This window comes from Oncorhynchus keta, chromosome 12 (assembly GCF_023373465.1).
Source record: "Oncorhynchus keta strain PuntledgeMale-10-30-2019 chromosome 12, Oket_V2, whole genome shotgun sequence".
In the NCBI taxonomy this organism is placed as follows: Eukaryota; Metazoa; Chordata; class Actinopteri; order Salmoniformes; family Salmonidae; genus Oncorhynchus; species Oncorhynchus keta.
Genome location: NC_068432.1, coordinates 6,663,218 through 6,690,421, shown reverse-complemented (window position 1 = coordinate 6,690,421; position 27,204 = coordinate 6,663,218). Strand labels below are relative to the sequence as shown.

The following is a 27,204-nucleotide window of genomic DNA, read 5'->3' as shown; positions in this document are numbered from 1 at the left end:
GAAACTGATTATCTTCATACACCATGAAGCATCGGTCTAATATGTTATGATGAATACAATCAGACCATTTTCAGTAAAGGCTTTGTATTGTTTGTAGGCTGTATGTGTTTCAAAAGGTCTTCATTATTTCGACTGCTTCTATTTCAGGCCATTGGGATGGTGTGATTAGTAAGGAGAAGGTATTATGCTCCGAAAAGGTGGATTTTAATGAACAACTATAGTACGCTACCGAAAAGTATCTCTGAGTTGTGAATAAGTAGCCAATTACATGAATAATCAAATTGATAACTGCATTTGCGTCATTTGCTGTTACATGCTTGCTTGGCAGTGGCACTTTCTCTTCGGTTGTGGCACCAAATGCAATGGGACAGACACCACACAAGCCTCCTTCCGAAAAGCAGTAGTCTTCTCTGAACTTTCTTTTAAGCCTGCTAAATTAACTCGGAACTCGAGATGCCCCGTTTGAAAGCGAAAGGCAATTCTGATTGCGTAGAGCGCATGCCAATCTAATGCGTTAACACTGGAAATGTATGAGCTTTTAATGCCGAAAATGAATATCGTTGACAAAAGGATAAATCACGAATGATAGTTTATTTCTAATATACAACGTTTAATAAATAGTTGATAGTATATGCGTTCACTTGTGATTGATACAACCTACGTTTAATTTGTCAAAACTTCCCCCCCCCCAAGGCTGTGCGTGGACACAAACGAAAGGAAATGTTAAAGCCATAGCGGATTATGGCTGTGACAAAGTTGTGAAGGGGGGATTTGACAGCCGAGTCCATGCCTGGGTCTGAAAAGGTAGGAACGCGGATAGCAGGCTAATTGTTTTCCAACGTATGACATGTTGGTGTTTTGAGAAAGTGAGCCATTTTTACATTGTAGCTTATGTCATACCGTGGGAACTGGTGAAGCTTTTCTCCACTGGTTTTGGATGAAATACAGTAATTCACACACAGTATCGCATTTATTTAACATACTTTTCCAGTAGTATTACTTTCCTTGCATTAAACTGTGTTATATTGCGATATTGAGTGGTCATATTTGTACATGAATCCTTTAAACATATGCAAATAAATAGTTAAAGTGTTAAAAGACTAATAAGCAAGAATGGGCTAAGACCGGCAGTTGATAACACTTCATGTCCACCAGATGCATCAAACCCTGTGTTCCAGCGGAAGTCACGTATTGTCAATGGAGCAGGCCTCAACGCTTCAGGTGATGAGGCACTAGGCTGTGGTGCATTCTATGTACCACATGAGTTCAGTATTTGCACCTCATTGCGTTGCTGTAGCACGCAGTGGTACAAACTGAACTGCACACACAGACTTCAACTAGGTAGTTTTAAGCTCAAGTATGGAAAATGTTGGCTAGACATCTGGCAAAACAAAATGCATCTGTTGGACATCGGGTGTAAGAATAGGTTACATTTATTTTTTTACTAAGAATACTTATTTAGGTGAGAAATGTGATTGACAGCACACTATGGTAGTCAACATATTGTTTAATCTAACCACATTTCATGACCCATTGGGGTCAATTAATCAATATTCAGACTTTGAAATGTTATTAAATATTCATTTTTGGACATAATAATTACCATAATCAGTCCTTATTTAACAATGCTTTCCTCCCGATGAAAGTCATCTAAGCAGGCCTAAAGTCATTTTTGTAATATTATTGAAATGAGTAAAAATGCTATGCAAATTGCAATTCTAACATGGCATTACTTGGCATGACCTTCTTTTGACTTCTCAACCGTCTGGTAGAGAGAGCTCTGTTATTTCCCAAATAAATAACAAGTTGAAAAAAAAACAAAGTAATTGGAAGTTGAGATGTTAGTAATAGGAATGTATGTGTTTTTCAAGAAGAGACAGTTAAAGGGTTAAGATTTTCATTCCTAAGGAAATTGGCAATGCTTATAGTTACAGTATAACAATGTGAGATGGAACACATTCTTGGCATTGTCAAAAAGAAAGTGTGTCACCTGGTAACATTTTGAACAGGGACTCTATGCTATGGTTAAGTGTAAGATGTTAGACTATGTAACTTCTACAATGCCTAAAATAACACCAACACTCATTTTATGACATTTTGATTTACACACCATGACCATGTATGCATGTTTTATGGTACAATGGCAGGCTCTATTCTGCTGACTTTGCTGTTGTTGGTGCTTTGCTCTTCCTTCGACGGGAAAATGTGCACATTGACAGGAAGTCTTCTGATGATCTCTGAGGATGTTGCTTTTCTTGTTATGTCCCAGACGAACTATGATTTTATGCCTCATAACCCTATCGGCAACTGTAGACCTTCTATATTTCTTTAACCTACTATTGAGTTCAAGTTATCATCTTTGTTCTCTTTCTTTCTGTTAGAGACCCATTCATTTCCCTTTCGTTATGACTTTGTGTAAATGGAACCTTATCATTCTTAGTAAGATTTAACAGGGATCTTTCCTGTCAGGCATCGCTTTGAAAATGAAGAATGGTTTAGGTTTCCCTAAAAGTATGTTTTTTTTTTTATAGGGTTTCCTCAGACCACAGGACTTTTCCTTTTCACTGTCCCTAAACGTTTGATTTTAGGACCTTGACCAAGTACCATCTTTCTGTTTATGACTCAAGATACCAGGTTCAAGTTCAACTTTGAACAATCAAAGTAGACTTTTTTTGTCAAACTGATGTAGTTTTGTCTTTGCCTCATGTTAACTAACGGTTGATACATATCACCGAAGATTCCGTTGATGTATCAGTTGAGCAGGACTGTAGTGGCATTGTATCCGTGGCCATCTTGTGAAGCCGGGAGATTCCGAGGTGAGCTGGGAACAGGCCTCTCCTGTGTAGCCAGTTACCTGAGCCTATGTGAGGTAGGAGACTGAGTCAGGCAGTGGACTTTCTAATATGAGGTGCTGACAGACAAATTGACCTGGGCCAATCATAAAGCGTCTCAGAGTAGGAGTGCTGGTCTAGGATCAGGTCCGCCCTGTCCATGTAACCTTATTCATTGTGAAATGTAAAGGCTAAATTGATCCTACTCCTAGTCTGAGACACTTTATACATGCGGTCCCTGGGGTGAGTTTCCCGAAAGCCTTCGTAGTAGATTAAGTTGTATGTTATTTCTCTTGATGACCCAGACACAACATTTTTCATTTGACAAATGTCCCTCCTCCACTCACAGAAGATCAATTTACCATCAAACATTGATTTGGGAATTATTACGCTGTACAGATTGTGGAGAGACATAACCTAGGCCTACTGCACTACCTAGATAGATTTCACCTGGTTACAGAATGAGGCCCCCTACTACACTTCCCTCTTCTTCACAGCCCATGTGATGTGAGCCTCAAGCAAACCTTCTCAATAAAAGCTTTGTCTGTCACCTGAAAGAGCTTCTTTGTGTCGTAAGCAAACACTAAAGTGTACTGTATATGCACAGCTTAAGGGTTCAGTACAGCTGTTTTTATCGCAATATCAAATAATTTCTGGGTAACAATTAAGTACCTTACTGTGATTGTTTTCAATTTAAATGGTACGAAAAAATAGCTTCTTAGCAAAAATACATTTCTCAATCAAGATTTTTGATAGGACTGTCTGGGAGTGATCTGAGTGGGAAGGGGAAGACTGATGATATCGCCAGACAGGCCAAAACTCCATCCCACCAGAACAGGCAGACATTTCAGGTGGGCTTTTCAAACCCTTTTACACTAAAAGGGAATTATCATAATTTTCACAATTTCACAGTATTATTCCAACCTCATAGTGTTGAAATATACACTCAGTGGACAAAACATGCGGGACACCTTCTTAAAATTGAGTTGAACCACTTTTGCCCTCAGAACAGCCTCAATTCGTCGGGGCATGGACTCTACAAGGTGTTGAAAGCGTTTCACGTGGATGCTGGCCCATGCTTCCCACAGTTGTGTCAAGTTTGCTGGATGTCCTTTGGGTGATGATACACACGGGAAACTGTTGAGCGTGAAAAACCCAGCAGCGTTGCAATTCTTGACACTCAAACCGGTGCGCATGGCACTTACTACCATAACCCGTTCAAAGGCACTTAAATCTTTTGTTTTGCCCATTCACCAACTGAATGGCACACATACACAATCCATGTCTCAATTGTCTCAAGGCTTAAAAATCCTTCTTTAACCTGTCTCCTCCCCTTCATCTACAATGATTGAAGTGGATTTAATAATTGACATCAATAAGAGATCATAGCTTTCACCTGGATTTACCTGCTCTTTCCATGAGATAGACTGACTAGGTACATACAGGAAAATCACGTGTTTGACGAGAGAGAAAAATAGTGAGAGAGAGATTTGGTGTCTGCTCTACAGTGTTGTGGGAGTGAGATTGATAGGGGTAGGCTAACTACCTGCGCTACAGATATTGTGCCACGTGTTCGTCGACCGAGATTAAAAAGCAGAGGTTGTTGTTTGGTTTGACTGCTCTGCGGTTCCAAGTCAAATATTTGAACTTGACCTACAGCTCCACAAATCAGGGCAGAAAGGTTCCTTATTCAACCTGCATGACTTGAATAACTTCAGCAGGACTGTATGAACACAGCCAGGTGCTTTTTTTCTTCGCCTCGTTAGATGCGGCCAGTCTCAGGATGTGTCCCAAATGGCACCGTAAAGGTATTAGGATGCCATTTGGGCTAGAGGTCAACCGATTAGGATTCGATACCGATTATTGTAGGATTTTTAAAAAAGCAGATACCGATTAATCAGACGATTGTTATGTGTGTGTGTGTGTGTAATATATATATATATATATATATATATATATATATATATACTGCTCAAAAAAATAAAGGGAACACTTAAACAACACAATGTAACTCCAAGTCAATCACACTTCTGTGAAATCAAACTGTTCACTTTGGAAGCAACACTGATTGACAATAAATTTCACATGCTGTTGTGCAAATGGAATAGACAACAGGTGGAAATGATAGGCAATTAGCAAGACACCCCCAATAAAGGAGTGGTTCTGCAGGTGATAACCACAGACCACTTCTCAGTTCCTATGCTTCCTGGCTGGTGTTTTGGTCACTTTTGAATGCTGGCGGTGCTTTCACTCTAGTGGTAGCATGAGACGGTGTCTACAACCCACACAAGTGGCTCAGGTAGTGCAACTCATCCAGGATGGCACATCAATGCGAGCTGTGGCAAGAAGGTTTGCTGTGTCTGTCAGCGTAGTGTCCAGAGCATGGAGGGCGCTACCAGGAGACAGGCCAGTACATCAGGAGATGTGGAGGAGGCCGCAGGAGGGCAACAACCCAGCAGCAGGACCGCTACCTCCGCCTTTGTGCAAGGAGGAGCAGGAGGAGCAAAATGACCTCCAGCAGGCCACAAATGTGCATGTGTCTGCTCAAACAGTCAGAAACAGACTCCATGAGGGTGGTATGAGGGCCTGATGTCCACAGGTGGGGGTTGTGCTTACAGCCCAACACCGTGCAGGACGTTTGGCATTTGCCAGAGAATACCAAGATTGGCAAATTCGCCACTGGCGCCCTGTGCTCTTCACAGATGAAAGCAGGTTCACACTGAGCACATGTGACAGACGTGACAGAGTCTGGAGATGCCGTGGAGAACGTTCTGCCGCCTGCAACATCCTCCAGCATGACCGGTTTGGCTGTGGGTCAGTCATGTTGTGGGGTGGCATTTCTTTGGGGGGCCGCACAGCCCTCCATGTGCTCGCCAGAGGTAGCATGACTGCCTGTAGGTACCGAGATGAGATCCTCAGACCCCTTGTGAGACCATATGCTGGTGCGGTTGGCCCTGGGTTCCTCCTAATGCAAGACAATGCTAGACCTCATGTGGCTGGAGTGTGTCAGCAGTTCCTGCAAGAGGAAGGCATTGATGCTATGGACTGGCCCGCCCGTTCCCCAGACCTGAATACAATTGAGCACATCTGGGACATCATGTCTCGCTCCATCCACCAACGCCACGTTGCACCACAGACTGTCCAGGACTTGGCGGATGCTTTAGTCCAGGTCTGGGAGGAGAACCCTCAGGAGACCATCCGCCACCTTATCAGGAGCATGCCCAGGCGTTGTAGGGAGGTCATACAGGAATGTGAGGCCACACACACTACTGACCCTCATTTTGACTTGTTTTAAGGACATTACATCAAAGTTGGATCAGCCTGTAGTGTAGTTTTCCACTTTAATTATGAGTGTGACTCCAAATCCAGACCTCCATGGGTTGATAAATTCGATTTCCATTGATCATTTTTGTGTGATTTCATTGTCAGCACATTCAACTATGTAAAGTAAAAAGTATTTAAGAATATTTAATTCATTCAGATCTAGGATGTGTTATTTTAGTGTTCCCTTTATTTTTTTGAGCAGTGTATATATCTAGTGGGGAGAACAAGTATTTGATACACTGCTGATTTTGCAGGTTTTCCTACTTACAAAGCATGTAGAACTGTTCCGTATTTTATAGACTGGGTGGCATCCTTAAGTCTAAATATTGCTGTTACATTGCACAACCTTCAATGTTATGTCATAATTATGTAACATTCTGGCAAATTAATTACGGTCTTTGTTAGTAAGAAATGGTCTTCACACAGTTCACAGCGAGCCAGGCGGCCCAAACTGCTGCATATACCCTGACTCTGCTTGCACAGAACGCAAGAGAAGTGGCACAATTTCCCTAGTTATTGTCTGCTAAAATGAACTAAATATGCATGTTAAAAAATATATATTTGTGTATTGATTTTAAGAAAGCCATTGATGTTCATGGTTAGGTACATTGGTGCAACGACAGTGCTTTTTTTCTCGAATGCGCTTGATAAATCATCAACTGTTTGGCGAGGTAGGCTGTGATTCGATGATAAATTAACAGGCCCGGCATTATATGCAATGCAGGACAAGCTAGTTAAACTAGTAATATCATCAACCATGTGTAGTTAACTAGTGATTATCTTAAGATTGATTGTTTTATGCTAGCTAGCAACTTACCTTGGTTCCTTGCTGCACTCGTGTAACAGGTGGTCAGCCTGCCACGCACGTCTCCTCGTGGAGTGCAATGTAATCGGCCATAATCGGCGTCCAAAAATGCCGATTACAGATTGTTATGAAAACTTGAATGCGGCCCTAATTAATCGGCCATGCAGATTAATTGGTCGACCTCTAATTTGGGCTGCAATCCCATTGATCTGTTTTGATGGTAGTTCTCACACATAGGCCTATGTCTCTTTGTGCGCTGGGTTTTATTTGAAATGACTTTGAAATAATTGAATTATCGCACAGAGGTTGTTATACCTTTTTCAGTTACTCTTTTATGGATTAAAGCATTAAAGAAGGCCATACTGTTGCTGGAGCATAACCATTGAAAGCTATTGACAAAGTGAAGATTTGTATTATACTGTACATAAAAAAAATTTAAAGCTACATTCTGGGATTTGTTTTTTTAGGAAAATGGCAGCCCAGCCACCTGTTCTGGTATACAGCTGAGGGGTAGGGCTGGAGATATGTACATTCCCCTACGTTTTTATTTGGACAGTGAAGCTAAAACGTTTAATTTGTCTCTCCACTCCAGCATTTTTGATTTGAGATCAAATGTTTCATATGAGGTGACAGTACAGAATTTCACCTTTTTAAATGAGGGTATTTTCATGCATAGGACCATCTGTTTTACCATTTAGAAATGTTTAGACATTTTTCAACCATTTTCCATCCCGAAAATTAGGAATAAAGCAAAAGCTTTGGGATTGGCAAAGGACCAGACCAAATCTGAACCAATCATAGACGTCTATGTTTCACAAGTCTAAACAGTAAAGTAGAATACATTACTGAACAGTACAGTAAAGTTAAGAACATTCTATGTTAACCAAATTGGAAGTCAAATATTACTATGTTTTCACCACATCCTGTGATCACAACAATAGATGTTGCGCCACAGACTAATTTGAACTTGAAGCATTGTGTACAAACTGAGATGTCTCTTTTCAACATTTCATATTACATTAGATGCGGGTATCTTATCTAATACCGAATCTGTAAGTAAACTGGAATGTGTATCAAAGGTTGTACACAGAGGGAGTTTTTAACAGTGCTTTTCAAGTTAAACACAAGTTGCATGATCAGTATGAAAAGTGGATACAGAAATGAGGGGAATAAAGTTGCTGGATATTGGCGGGAACTGGAACAAGCTGTCGTGCGTCAATCCAGAGCATCCCAAACCCAATGGGCCTCATCTCGTCACGGTATCTCTGTGCATTCAAATTGCCATTGATAAAATGCAATTGTGTACATTGTCCGTAGCTTATGCCTGCCCATACCGTAACCCCTGCTCCACCATGGGGCACTCTGTTCACAGCGTTGACATCATCAAACCACTCACCCACACAACGCCACAGACGTGCTTTGTGGTTGTGAGGCCGTTTGGACATACTGCCAAATTCTTTAAAACGACGTTGGAGACAGCTTATGGTAGAAAAATGAACATTAAATTATTTGGCAAACAGCTCTGGTGGACATTCCTGCAGTCAGCATGCCAATGAATGCCAATTGCATGGTCCTTCAAAACTTGAGACATCTGCCTCCCGGGTGGCGCAGTGGTCTAGGGCGCAGTGCGGGAGGTCCGTGGGGGAGGTCCGTGGGGCGACGCACAGTTGGCCTAGCGTCGTCCGGGTTAGGGAAGGTTTGTCCGGTAGGGATATCCTTGTCTCATCGCGCACCATCGACTCCTGTGGCGGGCCGTGCGCAGTGCGCACTAACCAAGGTCGCCAGGTGCACGGTGTTTCCTCCGACACATTGGTATGGCTGGCTTCCAGGTTGGACGCGCGCTGTGTTAAGAAGCAGTGCGGCTTGGTTGGGTTGTGTTTCGTCTCTCCCGAGCCCGTACGGGAGTTGTAGCGATGAGACAAGATAGTAATTACTAAATTGGATACCACGAAATTAGTGAGAAAAAAGGGGGTCAAATTTATTTAAAATAAAAACAATTTTTAAAAACTACAGACATCTGTAGAATTGTGTTGTGTAACAAAACTGCACATTTTAAAGTGGCCTTTTATTGTCCCCAGCACAGGGTGCACCTGTGTAATGATCATGCATTTTATTCAGGTTCTTGATGTGCCACATCTATCATGGCAAAGGAGAATGCTCACTAACAGGGATGTAAACAAATTTGTAAAAAAAAGGGAGATTTTGTGTTTTTGGAATATTTCTGGGATATTTTATTTCAGCTCATGAAGCATGGGAACAACACTTTACATATTGCATTTATATTTATATTTTTGTTCAGTAAATAAATATATACTTTATACACTATATGGCTAAAGTATGTGGACACCCCTTCAAATGAGTGGATTCAGCTATTTAAGCCACACCCGTTGCTGATAGGTGTATCAAATCAAGCACACAGCCATGCAATCTCCATAGGAAAACATTGGCAGTAGAATGGCCCGTACTGAAGAGCTCAGTGACTTTCAACATGGCACCGTCATAGGATGCCACCTTTCCAACGAGTAAGTTTGTCAAATTTCTGCCCTGCTAGAGCTGCCCTTGGCAACTGTGCTGTTATTGTGAAGTGGAAACATCTAGGAGCAACAACGGCTCAGCGGCGAAGTGGTAGGCCACACAAACTCACGGAATGGGACCACCAAACGTAAAAATTGCCTGTCTTCGGTTGCAACACTCACTACTGCGTTCCAAACTGCCTCTGGAAGCAAAGTCAGCACAATAACTATTTGTCGGGAGCTTCATAAAATGGGTTTCCATGGCTTTGCAGCCGCACAAAAGTCTAAGATCACCATGAGCAATGCCAAGCGTCGGCTGTAGTGGTGCAAAGCTCACCGCCATTGGACTCTACAGCAGTGGAAACGCGTTTTCTGGAGAGATGAATCACGCTTCACCATCTGGCAGTCGGACGGACGCCAGGAGAACACTACCTGCCCCGATGCATAGGGGCGGCAGCGTCTCTCGTTGGACTAGTAACCGGAAGGTTGCGAGTTCAAACCCCTGAGCTGTACAAATCTGTCGTTCTGCCCCTGAACAGGCAGTTAACGCAGGCCGTCATTGAAAATAAGAATATGTTCTTAACTGACTTGCCTGGTTAAATAAAGGTAAAATTAAATAGTGCCAACTCTAAAGCTTGGTGGAGGAGGAATAATGGTCTAGGGCTATTTTTCATGGTTCGGGCTAGGTCCCTTCGTTCCATTGAAGGGAAATCTTAACGCAACAGCATACAATGAAATTTTAGATGTTCTGTGCTTTCAACTTTGTGGTAACAGTTTGGAGAATATCCTTTCTTGATTTAGCATGACAATGCCCCCGTGCACAAAGAGTTCCATACAGAACTGGTTTGGTTTGTCAAGATTGGCCTGCACAGAGCCCCGACCTCAACCCCATCGAACACATTTCATACGAATTGGAACGCCGACTGAGAGCCAGGTCCAATCGCCTGTTATAGCAGCAAAGGGGGGGACCAACTCCATATTAATGCCCATGATTTTGGAATGTCAAAGGTTTGGACACACTTACTCATTCCAGGGTTTTTCTTTATTTTTTACTATTTTATTCACTGTATAATAATAGTGAAGAAAGGGGGGCGCTAGAGAGTGTGCTATGGAGTAGACGTCCTTTGCTCGAGCTCCGCTCCATTTTGAAACAAATAAGTATTTATCTTAACCTCTCATGACCTATATCTTCAAACAAATATGACAAAGGGAAAAGGCACCAGAAAAGGGAGCGCTAAACAATATAATTTGAATGAGATAGAGGAGTTAGCTGAAGAGGCTAGCTTCCAAGAGATCCCCACAGAGCCTACGCAAAGTGACATACTGGCTGCCATAAACTCACTAAGCAAGAAGGTGGACACAAGGTTGGCTGATATCTCAAAGAGTATTGGGACTTTGGCCGAAACTGTGAAGGCAACTCAGAAGGGTGCATGAGGTTGATCAGACGACAGTCAATCACAAGGCCAGGCTACAGGACATAGAGAAACAGTGCACAACGTTCAAAAATGACAACAAAACCCTGAAAGCCCGACTGGAAATGCTTGAGTCGCATTCAAGACGCCAGGACATCCGAATATGTGGCATCCAGGAGGACACTGAGAAAGGGAAACCCACTGAATTTGTCTCGGAGCTGATACAGGCATTGCTGGGGAGTGAACACTTCAAAACGGCCATCCTGATCGACCGCGCACACAGATCTCAGGCAACGAAGCCGGCCAAGGGCGGGCCACCAAGGCCATTCATTGTACGGCTGCACTATCCCCAGACCAGGGATCTCATCCTCAAGCTGGCTAATCAAAAGTTCCCCCTTAACTTCAACGGAGCCAGGGTAGTCTTTCTTCCCAGATCTTACCTTGGAGGTGAGGAACCAACGGAAAGAGTATGATGAGGTACGCAACAAATGCAGAGCGGCCAACATCCGATATGGATTCCTCTTCCCAGCCCGGTTTAAGGTGACAGTCGAAGGATCAACACGTACGTTTGACAACCCAAAAGAGGCCGATCTGTTCTTGACAAGCAAGCTCCCTGGCTGAGGATACAGAACGGCTGTGTCAGCCGGCTAAATGACCAAATACAGGCCGATCTGTTCTTGACAAGCAAAGCTCCCTGGCTGAGGATACAGAACGGCTGTGTCAGCCGGCTAAATGACCAAATACAGGCCAGGAATGTGTTTGGATTTCCGGACTATGTCTTTTCAATTAGAAGATCAGAATTGGGACTTATGATTGGTGAGATGTTGTGGCTTATATAGCATTGTTTGGCACATCATGTTTTAGCGCAACTCACCCTCTAACGTGAGAGTTAAGTGTTATTTAATATTAGCGTATATGCGGAGCATCTATAGACGACGAGTTAGTTCAAGCTGTATGTCTAGACACCCTAAGGTTTGTGTGTTAGCCAAGGAGTGCTTCGTTTGGGGAAGTCACTCAGTAAAGGGACGGAGGGGGGATGGGGTATGTGTTTTATGTTCACGTTTATTATTAGTACAGGTGGCATGACAAGCTCCCGCACGGCAGGACGTTTTTCTTCTGAGTTTTGTATGACGGCAACAATTTGCTCTAAAATAAGAAATGCCACATAGTGACAGAGCACAGAGTAGACAAGGTGGAATAAAGATAGTCAGCTGGAACTGTAATGGCTTAGGGCATGTGGTGAAACGAGCTAAGGTTTTTCCCATCTTAAATCACTGGGTGCTGACATAGTGTTTCTTCAAGAAACTCATATTAAATTCTCCGATCAGGCCAAGCTACGAGTCGGCTGGATCGGTCAGATATACCAGTCTAACTTTGATGCAAAAGAGTTTTGTTCTGTTTTGTTTTGTCCTCTAAATTGGCCATCCCATTCAACAGTACAATGAATGTCATTGTTAGTATTGCTGTCTTTTTTATTTGATTTTTTTATTGTAAAATAATAAACATTATTTAAAAAAAATAGTGAAGACCTCAAAACTATGAAATAATTCATATGGAATCATGTAGTAACCAAAAAAGTGTTAAACAAATTCAAATATATTTTATATTTGAGATTCTTCAAAGTATATCACCGATTGCATTGATGACAGCTTTGCACACTCTTGGCATTCTTTCAACCATATTCATGAGGTAGTCACCTGGAATGTATTTCAATTATAATAATAATAATAATAATATATGCCATTTAGCAGACGCTTTTATCCAAAGCGACTTACAGTCATGTGTGCATACATTCTACGTATGGGTGGTCCCGGGGATCGAACCCACTACCCTGGCGTTACAAGCGCCATGCTCTACCAACTGAGCTACAGAAGGACCACATTAACAGGTGTGCCTTGTTAAAAGTTAATGTGTTTTAGCCAATCAGTTGTGTAGTAACAAGGTATGGGTGGTATACAGAAGATAGCCCTATTTGGTAAAAGACCAAGTCCATATTATGGCAAGAACAGCTCAAATAAGAGAAACGACAGTCCATCATTACTTAGCCCTGAAAATTTCAAGAACTCTGAAAGTGCAGTAGCAAAAACCATCCAGCGCTATGATGAAACTGGCTCAAGAGTACCACCACAGGAAAGGAAGACCCAGCGTTCCCTCTGCTGCAGAGGATAAGTTCATTAGAGTTACCAGCCAAAGAAATTGCAGCCCAAATAAATGCTTCAGAGTTCAAGTAACAGACACATCTCAACATACACTGTTCAGAGGAGACTGTGTGAATCAGGCCTTCATTTTTGAATTGCTGCAAAGAAACCACTACTAAACGATACCAATAATAAGAAGATACTTGCTTGGGCCAAGAAACATGTGTAATTGACATGTTTTTTGTAGGTGAACAGATGATCTCCGCATGTGTGGTTCCCACTGTGAAGCATGGAGGAGGAGGTGTGATGGTGTGAGGGTGCTTTGCTAGTGACACTTTCTGTAATTTATTTAGAATTCAAGGCACACTTAACCAACATGGCTACCACAGCATTCTGCAGCGATACGCCATCACATCTGGTTTGTGGGGGACTATAATTTATTTTTCAACAGGACAATGACCAAACACACCTCCAGGCTATGTAAGGGCTATTTGACCAGGAAGGAGAGTGATGGAGCGCTGCATCGGATGACCTAGCCTCCACAATCACCTGGCCTCAACACAATTGAGATGGTTTGGGATGGTTGGACCGCAGAGTTAAGGAAAAGGCAGCCAACAAGTGCTCAGCATATGTGGGAACTCCTTCAAGACTGTTGGAAAAGCATTCCAGGTGAAGCTGGTTGAGAGAGTGCCAAGAGTGTGCAAAGCTGTCATCATGGCAAATGGTTGCTACTTTGAAGAATCTCAAATATATAATATATGTTGATTTGTTTAACACTTTTTTTGGTTCCTACATGATTTGATATGTGTTATTTCTTTGTTTTGATGTCTTCACCATTATTCTACAATGTAAAAATAAAGAAAAACCCTTGAATGAGTAGGTGTGTCCAAACTTTCGACTGGTACTGTATATTTAAGCAATAAGGCCAGAGGGGGTGTGTTATATAACCAATATACCACGGCTAAGGGCTGTTCTTATGCATAATTTACCGCAGAGTGCCTATATACAGCCCTTAGCTGTGGTATATTGGCCATATACCTCAAACCCCAGAGGTGCCTTATTGCTACTGGTTACCAACATAATTAGAACAGTACAAGTAAATGTTTTGTCAATCGGCATTCAGGGCTTGACCTACCCAGTGTGTGTGTGTATATATATATATATATTTATTTGTGTGTGTATAGACAGTACGGACAGTATATGAATAGAAAAGGTCTGTGTAGGAGTAGTTGACTAACATACAGTATATACACATAAAGTGGGTAAATCAGTAGGTAAACATGATTTAAAATGACCAGTGTTCAATGACAATGTAAATGGGGCAGGGCAGTTTCTAATGTGCAGGGTAGAGTACCGGGTGGTAGCCGGCAAGTAGGTTCGGTGCATGTTATTGAGCGGAGGCCAGCTAGTGGTGACTGTTTAACAGTCTGATGGCCTGGAGATAGAAACGGTTTATCAGTCTCTCGGTCACAGCTTTTATGCACCTGTACTGTCTCCACCTTCTCGATGGTAGTGGGGTGAACTGGCCATGGCTCGGGTGGCTGAGGTCCTTGATGATCTTCTTGGCCTTCCTGTGACACCGGGTGCTGTAGGTGTCCTGGAGGGGAAAGGCAGTGTCCCCCCCGATTGATGTATTGTGCTGACCGCACCGCCCTCTGGATAACCCTGGGATGTGGACGGTGCAATTGCCTTTCCAGGTGGTGATACAGCCTGACATGATGCTCTCAATTGTGCATCTGTAGAAGTTTGTGGGGGTCTTAGGACCAAAGACAAGTGTCTTCAGCCTCCTGAGGTTAACCCTTTGACAAGTACGAGCACGTATTTGTGATTATGGTTGAGTGGTCCCTGCAGCGTACCTTCGCTAATACTTTATGTGATTGGAACAGTAGCAACCGAATGTATGAAGCAACAAATGCATCTAAACAGCATTGTTGTCTGAAAAGCATCTTAACAGTGTTTTGTACTGATGGGAAATAAAGATATTCACAACTTTATTCCTCAATTTCACCTTTTATTGTAAAAGATAAATGTGAAATTCAACATCAAATCATCACACGGAACACATTCACACCCAAATTCATTCCATAAACCATTCTAAATAAACCATTCTAAATTCATTCTTAAAATAACAGGCTGCGCTGACAAAAAACTAAACATAAGTTAGCGACTTAACAGCTAGACTTGTTTACAGTGTACCACATCTCTGGTGAGCACAAGGCAGTAATGTAATATTGTTTAGAAAAGAGATGCGTGTCAGCTAAGCTAACAGCAGCTAAATTCTTTATGATGGCAGCCATGTTTGTTTATGTTTGACAAGCGAAAACTCCATAATCTCAGAATGCCATTCACTATAAGACACAAATAAAGAAAGTCAAAGTCGGCTGCGCCCATTGCCCCGAAAATATGAACTTAGTTTAGCCCCTTTTCAGTATATTGCAAGTCTTCGATGTACTTGTGACAGTGTATACAAGAGTACATAAACAAGTCGTTTACAGTTTTTGACAAATTACCTCACAGATCATCACCCCAAATACTGCCTAGTCTAACCTTAGCGAGAAAGCTAAACAGGGTTGCCAGATTTGGGTGAAAACATTTTAGGGGGGTTTATGAGAGGGTTCATTTCATTTGTGGGGCGCTGTTGTGCCTTCTTCACCACACTGTTTGTGTGAAGGGAACATTTCAGGTCGTCAGTGATGCACGCCGAGGAACTTTAAGGTTTCAAATCAAATCACATTTTATTTGTTATATACATATGGTTAGCAGATGTTAATGTGAGTGTGGCGAAATGCTTGTGCTTCTAGTTCCGACAGTGCAGTAATATCTAACAAGTTATCTAACAAATTCATAACAACTACCTTATACACACAAATGAAAAGGGATCGAATATGTACATCTAAATATATGGATGAGCAATGGCCGTGCGGCATAGGCAAGATACAGTAGATGGTATAGAGTACAGTATATACATATGAGATGAGTAATGTAGGATATGTAAACATTTTTAAAGTGGCATTATTTAAAGTGACTAGTGATACCTGTTATTAAATCCATTTTTTGTGTGGCCAGTGATTTAGGTCTGGATGTTGGCAGCAGCCACTCTATGTAAGTTTTTATTTATAAACATTTTTATTTCACCTTTATTTAACCAGGTAGGCCAGTTGAGAACAAGTTCTCATTTACAACTGCGACCTGGCCATAGATAAAGCAAAGCAGTGTGACAAAAACAACATCACAGAGTTACACATAAACAAACGTACATTCAATTACACAAAAGAAAAATAGAAAAATCGATGTACAATGTGCGCAAATGTAGAAGAATAGGGAGGTAAGGCAATAAATAGGCCATAGAGGCTAAAATAATTACAATTTAGCATTAATACCAGAAGTGCAAGTAGAGATACTGGGGTGCAAAAAAGAGGGTAAGTAATAATGTGGTGTTGAGGTAGTTGAGTGAGCTATTTACAGATTGGCTTTGTACAGGTACAGTGATGGGTAAGCTGCTCTGACAGCTGATGCTTAAAGAGAGGGAGATATAAGACTCCAGCTTCAGAGATTTTTGCAATTCATTCCAGTCATTGGCAGCAGAGAACTGGAATGAAAGGCGGCCAATGGAAGTGTTGGCTTTGGGGATGACGAGTGCAATATACCTGCAGAGCGCGTGCTATGGTGACCAGTGAGCTGAGATAAGGTGGGGCTTTACCAAGCAAAAACTTATAGATGACCTGGTGCCAATGGGTTTGGTGACAGTGAGGGCCAGCCAACGAGAGCACACAGGTCACAGTGGTGTGTAGTACATGGGGCTTTGGTGACAAAACAGATGCCACTGTGATGGACTATATCCAGTTTGCTGAGTAGAGTGTTGGGGGCTATTTTGTAAATTACATCGCTAAAGTCAAGGATCAGTAGGATAGTCAGTTTTACGAGGGTATGTTTGGCAGCGTGAGTGAAGGAGGCTTTGTTGCGAAATAGGAAGCAGATTCTAGATTTAATTTTGGATTGGAGATGCTTAATGTGAGTCTGGAAGGAGAGTTTACAGTCTCTAACCAGACACCTAGGTATTTGTAGTTGTCCACATATTCTAGGTCGGAAACCGTCCAGAGTAGTGATGCTAGTCGGGCGGGAGGGTGCGGGCAGCAATCGTTAGAGAGCATGCACTTAGTTCCACTAGCGGAAGGAGTGTTGTATGGCGTTGAAGCTTATTTGGAGGTTTGCCTAGCACTTTATCCAAAGAAGGGTCAGATGTATACAGAATGGTGTCGCCTGCGTAGAGATGGATCAGAGAATCACCAGCAGCAAGAGCGACGTCATTGCTATATACAGAGAAAAGAGTCGGCCCAAGAATTGAACCCTGTGGCACCCCCATAGAGATTGCCGGAGGTCTAGACAACAGGCCCTCTGATTTTACACACTGAACTCTATCTGAGAAGTAGTTGGTGAACCAGGCGAGGCAGTCATTTGAGAAGCCAAGGCTATTGAGTTTGCGGATAAGAAAGTTGGTGATTGACAGAGCCGAAAGCCTTGGCCCGGTAGTGGCTTAGTGATGGCTGTTTAACAGTCTGATGGCCTTGAGATTGAAAACGCTTCTGTTTCTCGGTCCCAGCTTTGATGCGCCTGTACTGTCCTCGCCTTCTGGATGATAGCGGGGGGAACAGGCAGTGGCTCGGGTGGTTGTTGTCCTTGATGATCTTTTTGGCCTTCCTGTGACATCGAGTGCTGTAGGTGTCCTGGAGGGCAGTTAGTTTGCCCCTGGTGATGCGTTGTGCAGACTGCACAACCCTCTAGAGAGCCTTGCGGTTGAGGACAGTGCAGTTTCTGTACAAGGTGGTGATAGACCCGACAGGATACTCTCGATTGTGCATCTGTAAAAGTTTGTGAGGGTTTTAGATGACAAGACAAATTTCTTCAGCCTCCTGAGGTTGAAGAGGCGCTGTTGCGCCTTCTACACCACGCAGTCTGTGTGGACCATTTCAGTTTGTCCGTGATGTGTACGCCGAGGAACTTAACGTTCCACCTTCTCCACTACTTTCCAGTCGATGTGGATAGGGGGGTGCTCCCTCTGCTGTTTCCTGAAGTCCACGATCATCTCCTTTGTTTTGTTGATGTTGAGTAAGAGGTTGTTTTCATGTGCAGTGTAATGGCAATTGCATTGTCTGTGGACCTTTTTTGGGGTGGTATGCAAACTGAAGTGGGCCTAGGGTGGCAGGTAAGGTGGAGGTGATATGATCCTTGACTAGTCTCTCAAAGCACTTCATGATGACAGACGTGAGTACTACCGGGTGATAGTCATTCAGTTCAGTTATCTTTGCCTTATTTGGTACAGGATAAATGGTGGCTATCTTGAAGCATGTGGGGCAATCAGCCTTGCGAGGGTTAACATGTTTAAATGTTTTACTCACGTCAGCCACGGAGAAGGAGAGGGGGCAGTCCTTGGTAGCGAGCCGCATTGGTGGTACTGTATTATCCTCGAAGCGGGCAATGTGTTTAGCTTGTCTGGAAGCAAGACGTCGGTGTCCATGACGTGGCTGGGTTTTTTTAAATTCCGTAATTGCCTGTAGACCATGACACATACGTCTCGTGTCTGGGCCGGTGAATTGTGACTCCATTTCGTCCTTATACTGACATTTAGTTTGTTTGATTGCCTTGCAAAGGGATTAACTACACTGGTTATATTTGGCCATATTCTACAACCTATTTCCATGGTTGAATGCGGTGGTTCGCGCTTTCAGTTTTGCACAAATGCTACTGTCTACCCACAGTTTCTGGTTGGGCTAGATTTTAATACTCAGTGGTTACAACATCTCCAATGTACTTCCTAATAAACTCACTCACAGAGTCAGCGTATAAATCAATGTTATTGTCTGAGGCTTCCCGGAACATTTTCCAGTCCATGTGATCAAAACAATCTTGAATCGTGGATTCCGATTGGTCAGACCACCTTTGAATGGTTCTAGTCACTGGTACATTCTGTTTGAGTTTCTGCCTACAGGGCGGTACGAACAAGATGGAGTTGTGGTCGGATTTTCCGAAGGGAGGAGCAGGGGAGGAAGGAAGTAGGAGTAGCAGTGGTCCAGTGTTTCGCTCGAGCGGGTACTGCAGTCAATGTGCTGGTAGAATTTAGGTAGCCTTGTTCTCATATTAGCTTTGTTAAAATCCTTAGCTACAATAAATGCAGCCTCATGATATCTGGTTTCCAGTTTACATAGAGTCCAGTTAAGTTCTTTCAGGTCCGTCGAGGTATCTGCTTGGGGGTGATATACATGGCTCAAACTATAATCTAAGAGAATTCTCTTGGGAGATAATGCAGTCAGCATTTGATTGTAAGGAATTCTAGGTCAGGTGAACAAAAGGACTTGAGTTCCTGTGTGTTGTTATTGTTAAACCATGATTTGTTAATCATGAGGCATACACCCCCGTCCTACTTCTTACCAGAGAGATGTTTGTTTCTGTCGGCGCAACGCATGAAGAAACCCGGTGGTTGTACCGACACCATATCCCGAGTGAGCCATGTTTCCGTGAAACAGAGAATGTTACAATCTCTGATCTCTCTCTGGAAGGCAACTCGTGCCCTAATTTTGTCCACCTTGTTGTCTAGAAACTGGACATTGGCCACTAATATCCTTGGAAGGGGTGGGTGGTGTGCTCGCCTTTTAAGTCTGACCAGGAGGCCGCTCCGTGCAGAGACAACGTTGTTTTGGTTCGGCCTCTGGGATTAGATCCAATGTCCAGGGTGGAGGTCCGAACAAAGGATCCGCTTTGAGCAAGTCGTATTCCTGGTCATAATGTTGGTAAGTTGACGTCGCTCTTATATCCAATAGTTCTTCCCGGCTGTATGTAATAACACGTAAGATTTGCTGGACTAACAATGTAAAAAAAGAATACATAAAAAAAACGAATTTACTGCATAGTTTCCTCAGGACTTGAAGCAAGGTGACCATCTCTGTCGCCATCTTACTGTATTGTTTTGGAGAGTTTTTTTTACCCTCTCCACAGCGGCCCCGTCAATGTGGATGGGGCCATCCTTTCTCTGCTGTCTCCTGTAGTCCACGATCAGCTTCTTTGTTTTGTTGACGTTTTAGCCTACAGAGAAATTGCAGGTTCTCCCCCTCAGGACCACTGATGATATGTCTCACTTATCTTAGACTCTGCATTCCAAATGGCACCCTATTTCCTACATACTGTGCTACAATTGACCAGGGCCCTATGTAGGGAATAGGGAGCCATTTAGGAAGCAGTAAGAGGTTAGCCTCCCATCACAGGGGAATCAACAGTATTTTGCTCTGAATCGTCTCCCTACTGGGAACGAGAGGAAACCAATCCTAATAACAAAGTCCTGTGCTCCCTGTGCGTGTGCGTATCTGCATCATTTAGTTTATCTGAGTGTATAATTGTGAATGGGAGCTGTGAATACTTGCATGCATGTGGCTAAACCATACTTAGCATACAGCACCCTTTCACTTTACTCTGACCTCTAGGCCATGGCTGTGATACCAGGGACTAGAGCAAGGGAGCCCTGAAGAGAACTCATCTAAGTGGGCTAAGAACACGCTGTGGCAGCTGCTTCAGAAATGCACAAGACCTCAATCCATAGAGCCTAGATACCGGGAAGGATAATGACACAAGAAGATGCTATACTGATACTGTATACTCACTCTCACTCTGGACAAAACAGTGAGAGAGGCTCTCTCCACCTACATTAGTGCAGCCCAGGAAGCATCCTGCCAGGTACACATTCCCTCTCTCTCTCTCTCTCTCTCTCTCATCCTCCCTGGATAGACGTGTCCGCCTCGGCTGCTGTATTCCTATATGAGCCAATTGTCGGTGGGACAGAAGATCATGACCGAGACCCTCCGGCTCCCCTCCTTCCAGGTGCAGGCCCCGGGGGACTGGCAGACCCCAGATGGCGACCCAGGATCAGAAGCCTCCGTCGGGGGAAAGGTGCCCATTGCGGATGGTGACTCTTCCGCCCTCTCCAGTTCTGCCACTCCGTCCCTCCGCCGCAAGCGCTTCAAGATGCGGCGCATGAAGAACGTGCAGAGCGAGAGCAGCGTGACCCCGGCTGTGTCTGCAGCGGCTGCCACTATGAGGTCAGAGGTCATGAGTAAGGGCCAGGGGTCGCACTCCTTCTCAGGGGGCATGGAGTACTTACAGCTGCCGTCCATCGAGATTACACCATCCAGCGACGAGGACGCGGCAACCACCTGGTCCAACTGCTCCACACCCAGCGCTTCGCCGCGACGCAAGCGCTTCCTGCTGCACCGCTGGCTGAACGTGCGCGAGAAGAAGGATCACTACAGTGAGAGCAGGTAAGTTTCCCCTAGGTACAGATCTATGATGTGCTTCCCCTCCCCAATCCTAATCTTAACCATTAGTGTGCAAAACTGTGTATAATGTAAAATACACAGTGGGTTACCCATTAAGTGTTAGACATAAAGTTGGGCCAGCTTAAGGCACCCTTATGCATAAAAGTGTATTTGGAACCATGTAGAAATGTAATCATATCAGAACCATTAAACAGAACAATAATTATGCTTATACTAGGAGGTGCTGGTCTAGGATCAGGTGCCTCTTTTCCATTTAATTGTATTGATTGTGATCTAAAAACTGATCCTAGATCAGCACTCCAACTGATCTCAACGCCTTATGAATGCAGGACCTGGTCTGTAGTGGAGAGCTGGAATCCAGTTTGTTTTTCTTTTGTCTTTGTGTATAATCCTCCTGTGAAAAAAATGACACCTACCTGCTTCTATCAAAGTTGATGTGGTTTGTTGATTTCTACAGCTTCCATCACTTTTTCACTTGAACAAATCAAATCTAATAAATGTATTTATATAGCCCTTCGTACATCAGCTGATATCTCAAAGTGCTGTACAGAAACCCAGCCTAAAACCCCAAACAGCAAGCAATGCAGGTGTAGAAGCACGGTGGCTTGGAAAAACTCCCTAGAAAGGCCAAAACCTAGGAAGAAACCTAGAGAGGAACCAGGCTATGTGGGGTGGCCAGTCCTCTTCTGGCTGTGCCGGGTGGAGATTATAACAGAACATGGCCAAGATGTTAAAATGTTCATAAATTACCAGCATGGTCAAATAATAATAAGGCAGAACAGTTCAAATCAAATCAAATCAAATGTATTTATATAGCCCTTCGTACATCAGCTGATATCTCAAAGTGCTGTACAGAAACCCAGCCTAAAACCCCAAACAGCAAACAATGCAGGTGTAAAAGCACGGTGGCTAGGAAAAACTCCCTAGAAAGGCCAAAACCTAGGAAGAAACCTAGAGAGGAACCAGGCTATGTGGGGTGGCCAGTCCTCTTCTGGCTGTGCCGGGTAGAGATTATAACAGAAGATGACCAAGATGTTCAAATGTTCATAAATGACCAGCATGGTCGAATAATAATAAGGCAGAACAGTTGAAACTGGAGCAGCAGCACAGTCAGGTGGACTGGGGACAGCAAGGAGCCATCATGTCAGGTAGTCCTGGGGCACGGTCCTAGGGCTCAGGTCCTCCGAGAGAGAGAGAGAAAGAAAGAGAGAATTAGAGAGAGCATATGTGGGGTGGCCAGTCCTCTTCTGGCTGTGCCGGGTGGAGATTATAACAGAACGTGGCCAAGATGTTCAAATGTTCATAAATGACCAGCATGGTTGAATAATAGTAAGGCAGAACAGTTGAAACTGGAGCAGCAGCATGGCCAGGTGGACTGGGGACAGCAAGGAGTCATCGTGTCAGGTAGTCCTGGGACATGGTCCTAGGGCCCAGGCCAGTTGAAACTGGAGCAGCAGCATGGCCAGGTGGACTGGGGACAGCAAGGAGTCATCATGTCAGGTAGTCCTGGGGCATGGTCCTACGGCTCAGGTCCTCCGAGAGAGAGAAAGAAAGAGAGAAGGAGAGAATTAGAGAACGCACACTTAGATTCACACAGGACACCGAATAGGACAGGAGAAGTACTCCAGATATAACAAACTGACCCTAGCCCCCCGACACATAAACTACTGCAGCATAAATACTGGAGGCTGAGACAGGAGGGGTCAGGAGACACTGTGGCCCCATCCGAGGACACCCCGGACAGGGCCAAACAGGAAGGATATAACCCCACCCACTTTGCCAAAGCACAGCCCCCACACCACTAGAGGGATATCTTCAACCACCAACTTACCATCCTGAGACAAGGCCGAGTATAGCCCACAAAGATCTCCGCCACGGTACAACCCAAGGGGGGCAACCCAGACAGGCCAACCACAGCAGTGAATCAACCCACCCAGGTGACGCACCCCCTCCAGGGACGGCACGAGAGAGCCCCAGCAAGCCAGTGACTCAGCCCCGTAACAGGGTTAGAGGCAGAGAATCCCAGTGGAAAGAGGGGAACCGGTCAGGCAGAGACAGCAAGGGCGGTTCGTTGCTCCAGAGCCTTTCCGTTCACCTTCCCACTCCTGGGCCAGACTACACTCAATCATATGACCCACTGAAGAGATGAGTCTTCAGTAAAGACTTAAAGGTTGAGACCGAGTTTGCGTCTCTGACATGGGTAGGCAGACCGTTCCATAAAAATGGAGCTCTATAGGAGAAAGCCCTGCCTCCAGCTGTTTGCTTAGAAATTCTAGGGACAATTAGGAGGCCTGCGTCTAGTGACCGTAGCGTACGTGTAGGTATGTACGGCAGGACCAAATCAGAGAGGTAGGTAGGAGCAAGCCCATGTAATGCTTTGTAGGTTAGCAGTAAAACCTTGAAATCAGCCCTTGCTTTGACAGGAAGCCAGTGTAAAGAGGCTAGCACTGGAGTAATATGATCAAATTTTTTGGTTCTAGTCAGGATTCTAGCAGCCGTATTTAGCACTAACTGAAGTTTATTTAGTGCTTTATCCGGGTAGCCGGAAAATAGAGCATTGCAGTAGTCTAACCTAGAAGTGACAAAAGCATGGATTAATTTTTCTGCATCATTTTTGGACAGAAAGTTTCTGATTTTTGCAATGTTACGTAGATGGAAAAAAGCTGTCCTCGAAATGGTCTTGATATGTTCTTCAAAAGAGAGATCAGGGTCCAGAGTAACGCCGAGGTCCTTCACGGTTTTATTTGAGACGACTGTACAACCATTAAGATTAATTGTCAGATTCAACAGAAGATCTCTTTGTTTCTTGGGACCTAGAACAAGCATCTCTGTTTTGTCCGAGTTTAATAGTAGAAAGTTTGCAGCCATCCACTTCCTTATGTCTGAAACACATGCTTCTAGCGAGGGCAATTTTGGGGCTTCACCATGTTTCATTGAAATGTACAGCTGTGTGTCATCCGCATAGCAGTGAAAGTTTACATTATGTTTTCAAATAACATCCCCAAGAGGTAAAATATATAGTGAAAACAATAGTGGTCCTAAAACAGAACCTTGAGGAACACCGAAATTTACAGTTGATTTGTCAGAGGACAAACCATTCACAGAGACAAACTGATATCTTTCCGACAGATAAGACCTAAACCAGGCCAGAACATGTCCGTGTAGACCAATTTGGGTTTCCAATCTGTCCAAAAGAATGTGGTGATCGATGGTATCAAAAGCAGCACTAAGGTCTAGGAGCACGAGGACAGATGCAGAGCCTCGGTCCGATGCCATTAAAATGTCATTTACCACCTTCACAAGTGCCGTCTCAGTGCTATGATGGGGTCTAAAACCAGACTGAAGCATTTCGTATACATTGTTTGTCTTCAGGAAGGCAGTGAGTTGCTGCGCAACAGTCTTCTCTAAAATCTTTGAGAGGAATGGAAGATTCGATATAGGCCGATAGTTTTTTATATTTTCTGGGTCAAGGTTTGGCTTTTTCAAGAGAGGCTTTATTACTGCCACTTTTAGTGAGTTTGGTACACATCCAGTGGATTGAGAGCTGTTTATTATGTTCAACATAGGAGGGCCAAGCACAGGAAGCAGCTCTTTCAGTAGTTTAGTTGGAATAGGGTCCAGTATACAGCTTGAAGGTTTAGAGGCCATGATTATTTTCATCATTGTGTCAAGAGATATAGTACTAAAACACTTGAGCGTCTCTCTTGATCCTAGGTCCTGGCAGAGTTGTGCAGACTCAGGACAACTGAGGTTTGGAGGAATACGCAGGTTTAAAGAGGAGTCCGTAATTTGCTTTCTAATAATCATAATCTTTTCCTCAAAGAAGTTCATGAATTTATCACTGCTAAAGTGAAAGTCATCCTCTCTTGGGGAATGCTGCTTTTTAGTTAGCTTTGCCACAGTATCAAAAAGGAATTTCGGATTGTTCTTATTTTCCTCAATTAAGTTAGAAAAATAGGATGATCGAGCAGCAGTAAGGGCTCTTCGGTACTGCACGGTACCGTCCTTCCAAGCTAGTCGGAAGACTTCCAGTTTGGTGTGGCGCCATTTCCGTTCCAATTTTCTGGAAGCTTGCTTCAGAGCTCGGGTATTTTCTGTGTACCAGGGAGCTAGTTTCTTATGAGACATTTTTTTAGTTTTTAGGGGTGCAACTGCATCTAGGGTATTGCGCAAGGTTAAATTGAGATCCTCAGTTAGGTGGTTAACGGATTTTTGTCCTCTGGCGTCCTTGGGTAGGCAGAGGGAGTCTGGAAGGGCATCAAGGAATCTTTGTGTTGTCTGTGAATTTATAGCACGACTTTTGATGTTCCTTGGTTGGGGTCTGAGCAGATTATTTGTTGCAATTGCAAACGTAATAAAATGGTGGTCCGATAGTCCAGGATTATGAGGAAAAACATTAAGATCCACAACATTTATTCCATGGGACAAAACTAGGTCCAGCGTATGACTGTGACAGTGAGTGGGTCCAGAGACATGTTGGACAAAACCCACTGAGTCGATGATGGCTCCAAAAGCCTTTTGGAGTTGTTCTGTGGACTTTTCCATGTGAATATTAAAGTCACCAAAGATTAGAATATTATCTGCAATGACTACAAGGTCTGATAGGAATTCAGGGAACTCAGTGAGAAACGCTGTATATGGCCCAGGAGGCCTGTAAACAGTAGCTATAAAAAGTGATTGAGTAGGCTGCATAGATTTCATGACTAGAAGCTCAAAAGACGAAAACGTCATTTTTTTTTTTTTGTAAATTGAAATTTGCTATCGTAAATGTTAGCAACACCTCCGCCTTTGCGGGATGCACGGGGATATGGTCACTAGTGTAGCCAGGAGGTGAGGCCTCATTTAACACAGTAAATTCATCAGGCTTAAGCCATGTTTCAGTCAGGCCAATCACATCAAGATTATGATCAGTGATTAGTTCATTGACTATAATTGCCTTTGAAGTAAGGGATCTAACATTAAGTAGCCCTATTTTGAGATGTGAGGTATCATGATCTCTTTCAGTAATGACAGGAATGGAGGTGGTCTTTATCCTAGTGAGATTGCTAAGGTTGAAACTGGAGCAGCAGCACGGCCAGGTGGACTGGGGACAGCAAGGAGTCATCATGTCAGGTAGTCCTGGGGCATGGTCCTAGGGCTCAGGTCCTCCGAGAGAGAGAAAGAAAGAGAGAAGGAGAGAATTAGAGAACGCACACTTAGATTCACACAGGACACCGAATAGGACAGGAGAAGTACTCCAGATATAACAAACTGACCCTAGCCCCCCGACACATAAACTACTGCAGCATAAATACTGGAGGCTGAGACAGGAGGGGTCAGGAGACACTGTGGCCCCATCCGAGGACACCCCCGGACAGGGCCAAACAGGAAGGATAACAAGCCCCTAATAGTGATGAGTGACGCGAAAAAAAACTGCACTTAGTGGTTGAAGTCCTCAATGGGACCCTATTTGTTTATTGAATCTCCATCCCAGGTTTGTGTTTCTCATATATACCAGCTGTTGACGTCCAAATTTGATAATATACATGTTCTGTAAACAGGTTATTTTCACCCCCAAGCTTATCGTGACTAAATAGGCACCTTGAAATGTTACATAAGCCACAGTGCAGAGTATGAATTGCATTATAAATTAAACCAGGCCCATGATACAATGCATCATCAAACAGCAGGAAATGGAGGAGTGCGCTTAAGAATAATGGATACAAATGTTTTATACATACAAATGCCATTGCTGCCAGAGTTTGGTCTTCAGTGAATCTGGATGATATGCACAGCACTGGAATGCAATAATACATCGTCTGGGAAATAAATGGTTTGTAATTGTTTTTAAATGGGGGTTTATGTTCACTATTGGAATTTG

At 43.6% G+C, this 27,204-nt stretch overlaps 1 protein-coding gene across 5 annotated transcripts in view; it reads left to right on the top strand.

Moving 5' to 3' along the window:
• Window positions 1–27,204, top strand: part of LOC118390916 (protein Aster-B-like) — a 151,661-nt gene that overhangs the window by 31,972 nt on the left and 92,485 nt on the right. For 2 of the 5 annotated variants that reach the window (XM_035781728.2, XM_035781727.2), the window contains exon 1: window positions 20,527–21,326. The exons of 1 other annotated variant lie outside the window; for it this stretch is intronic. In XM_035781728.2, the coding sequence (XP_035637621.2) occupies window positions 20,827–21,326 (500 nt within the window). In that variant the 5' untranslated portion in view covers window positions 20,527–20,826. Of the gene's footprint in view, window positions 1–20,524; window positions 21,327–27,204 lie in introns of those variants that run through there. 2 more of the 5 variants (XM_052457689.1, XM_035781729.2) reach the window with 2 other exon arrangements.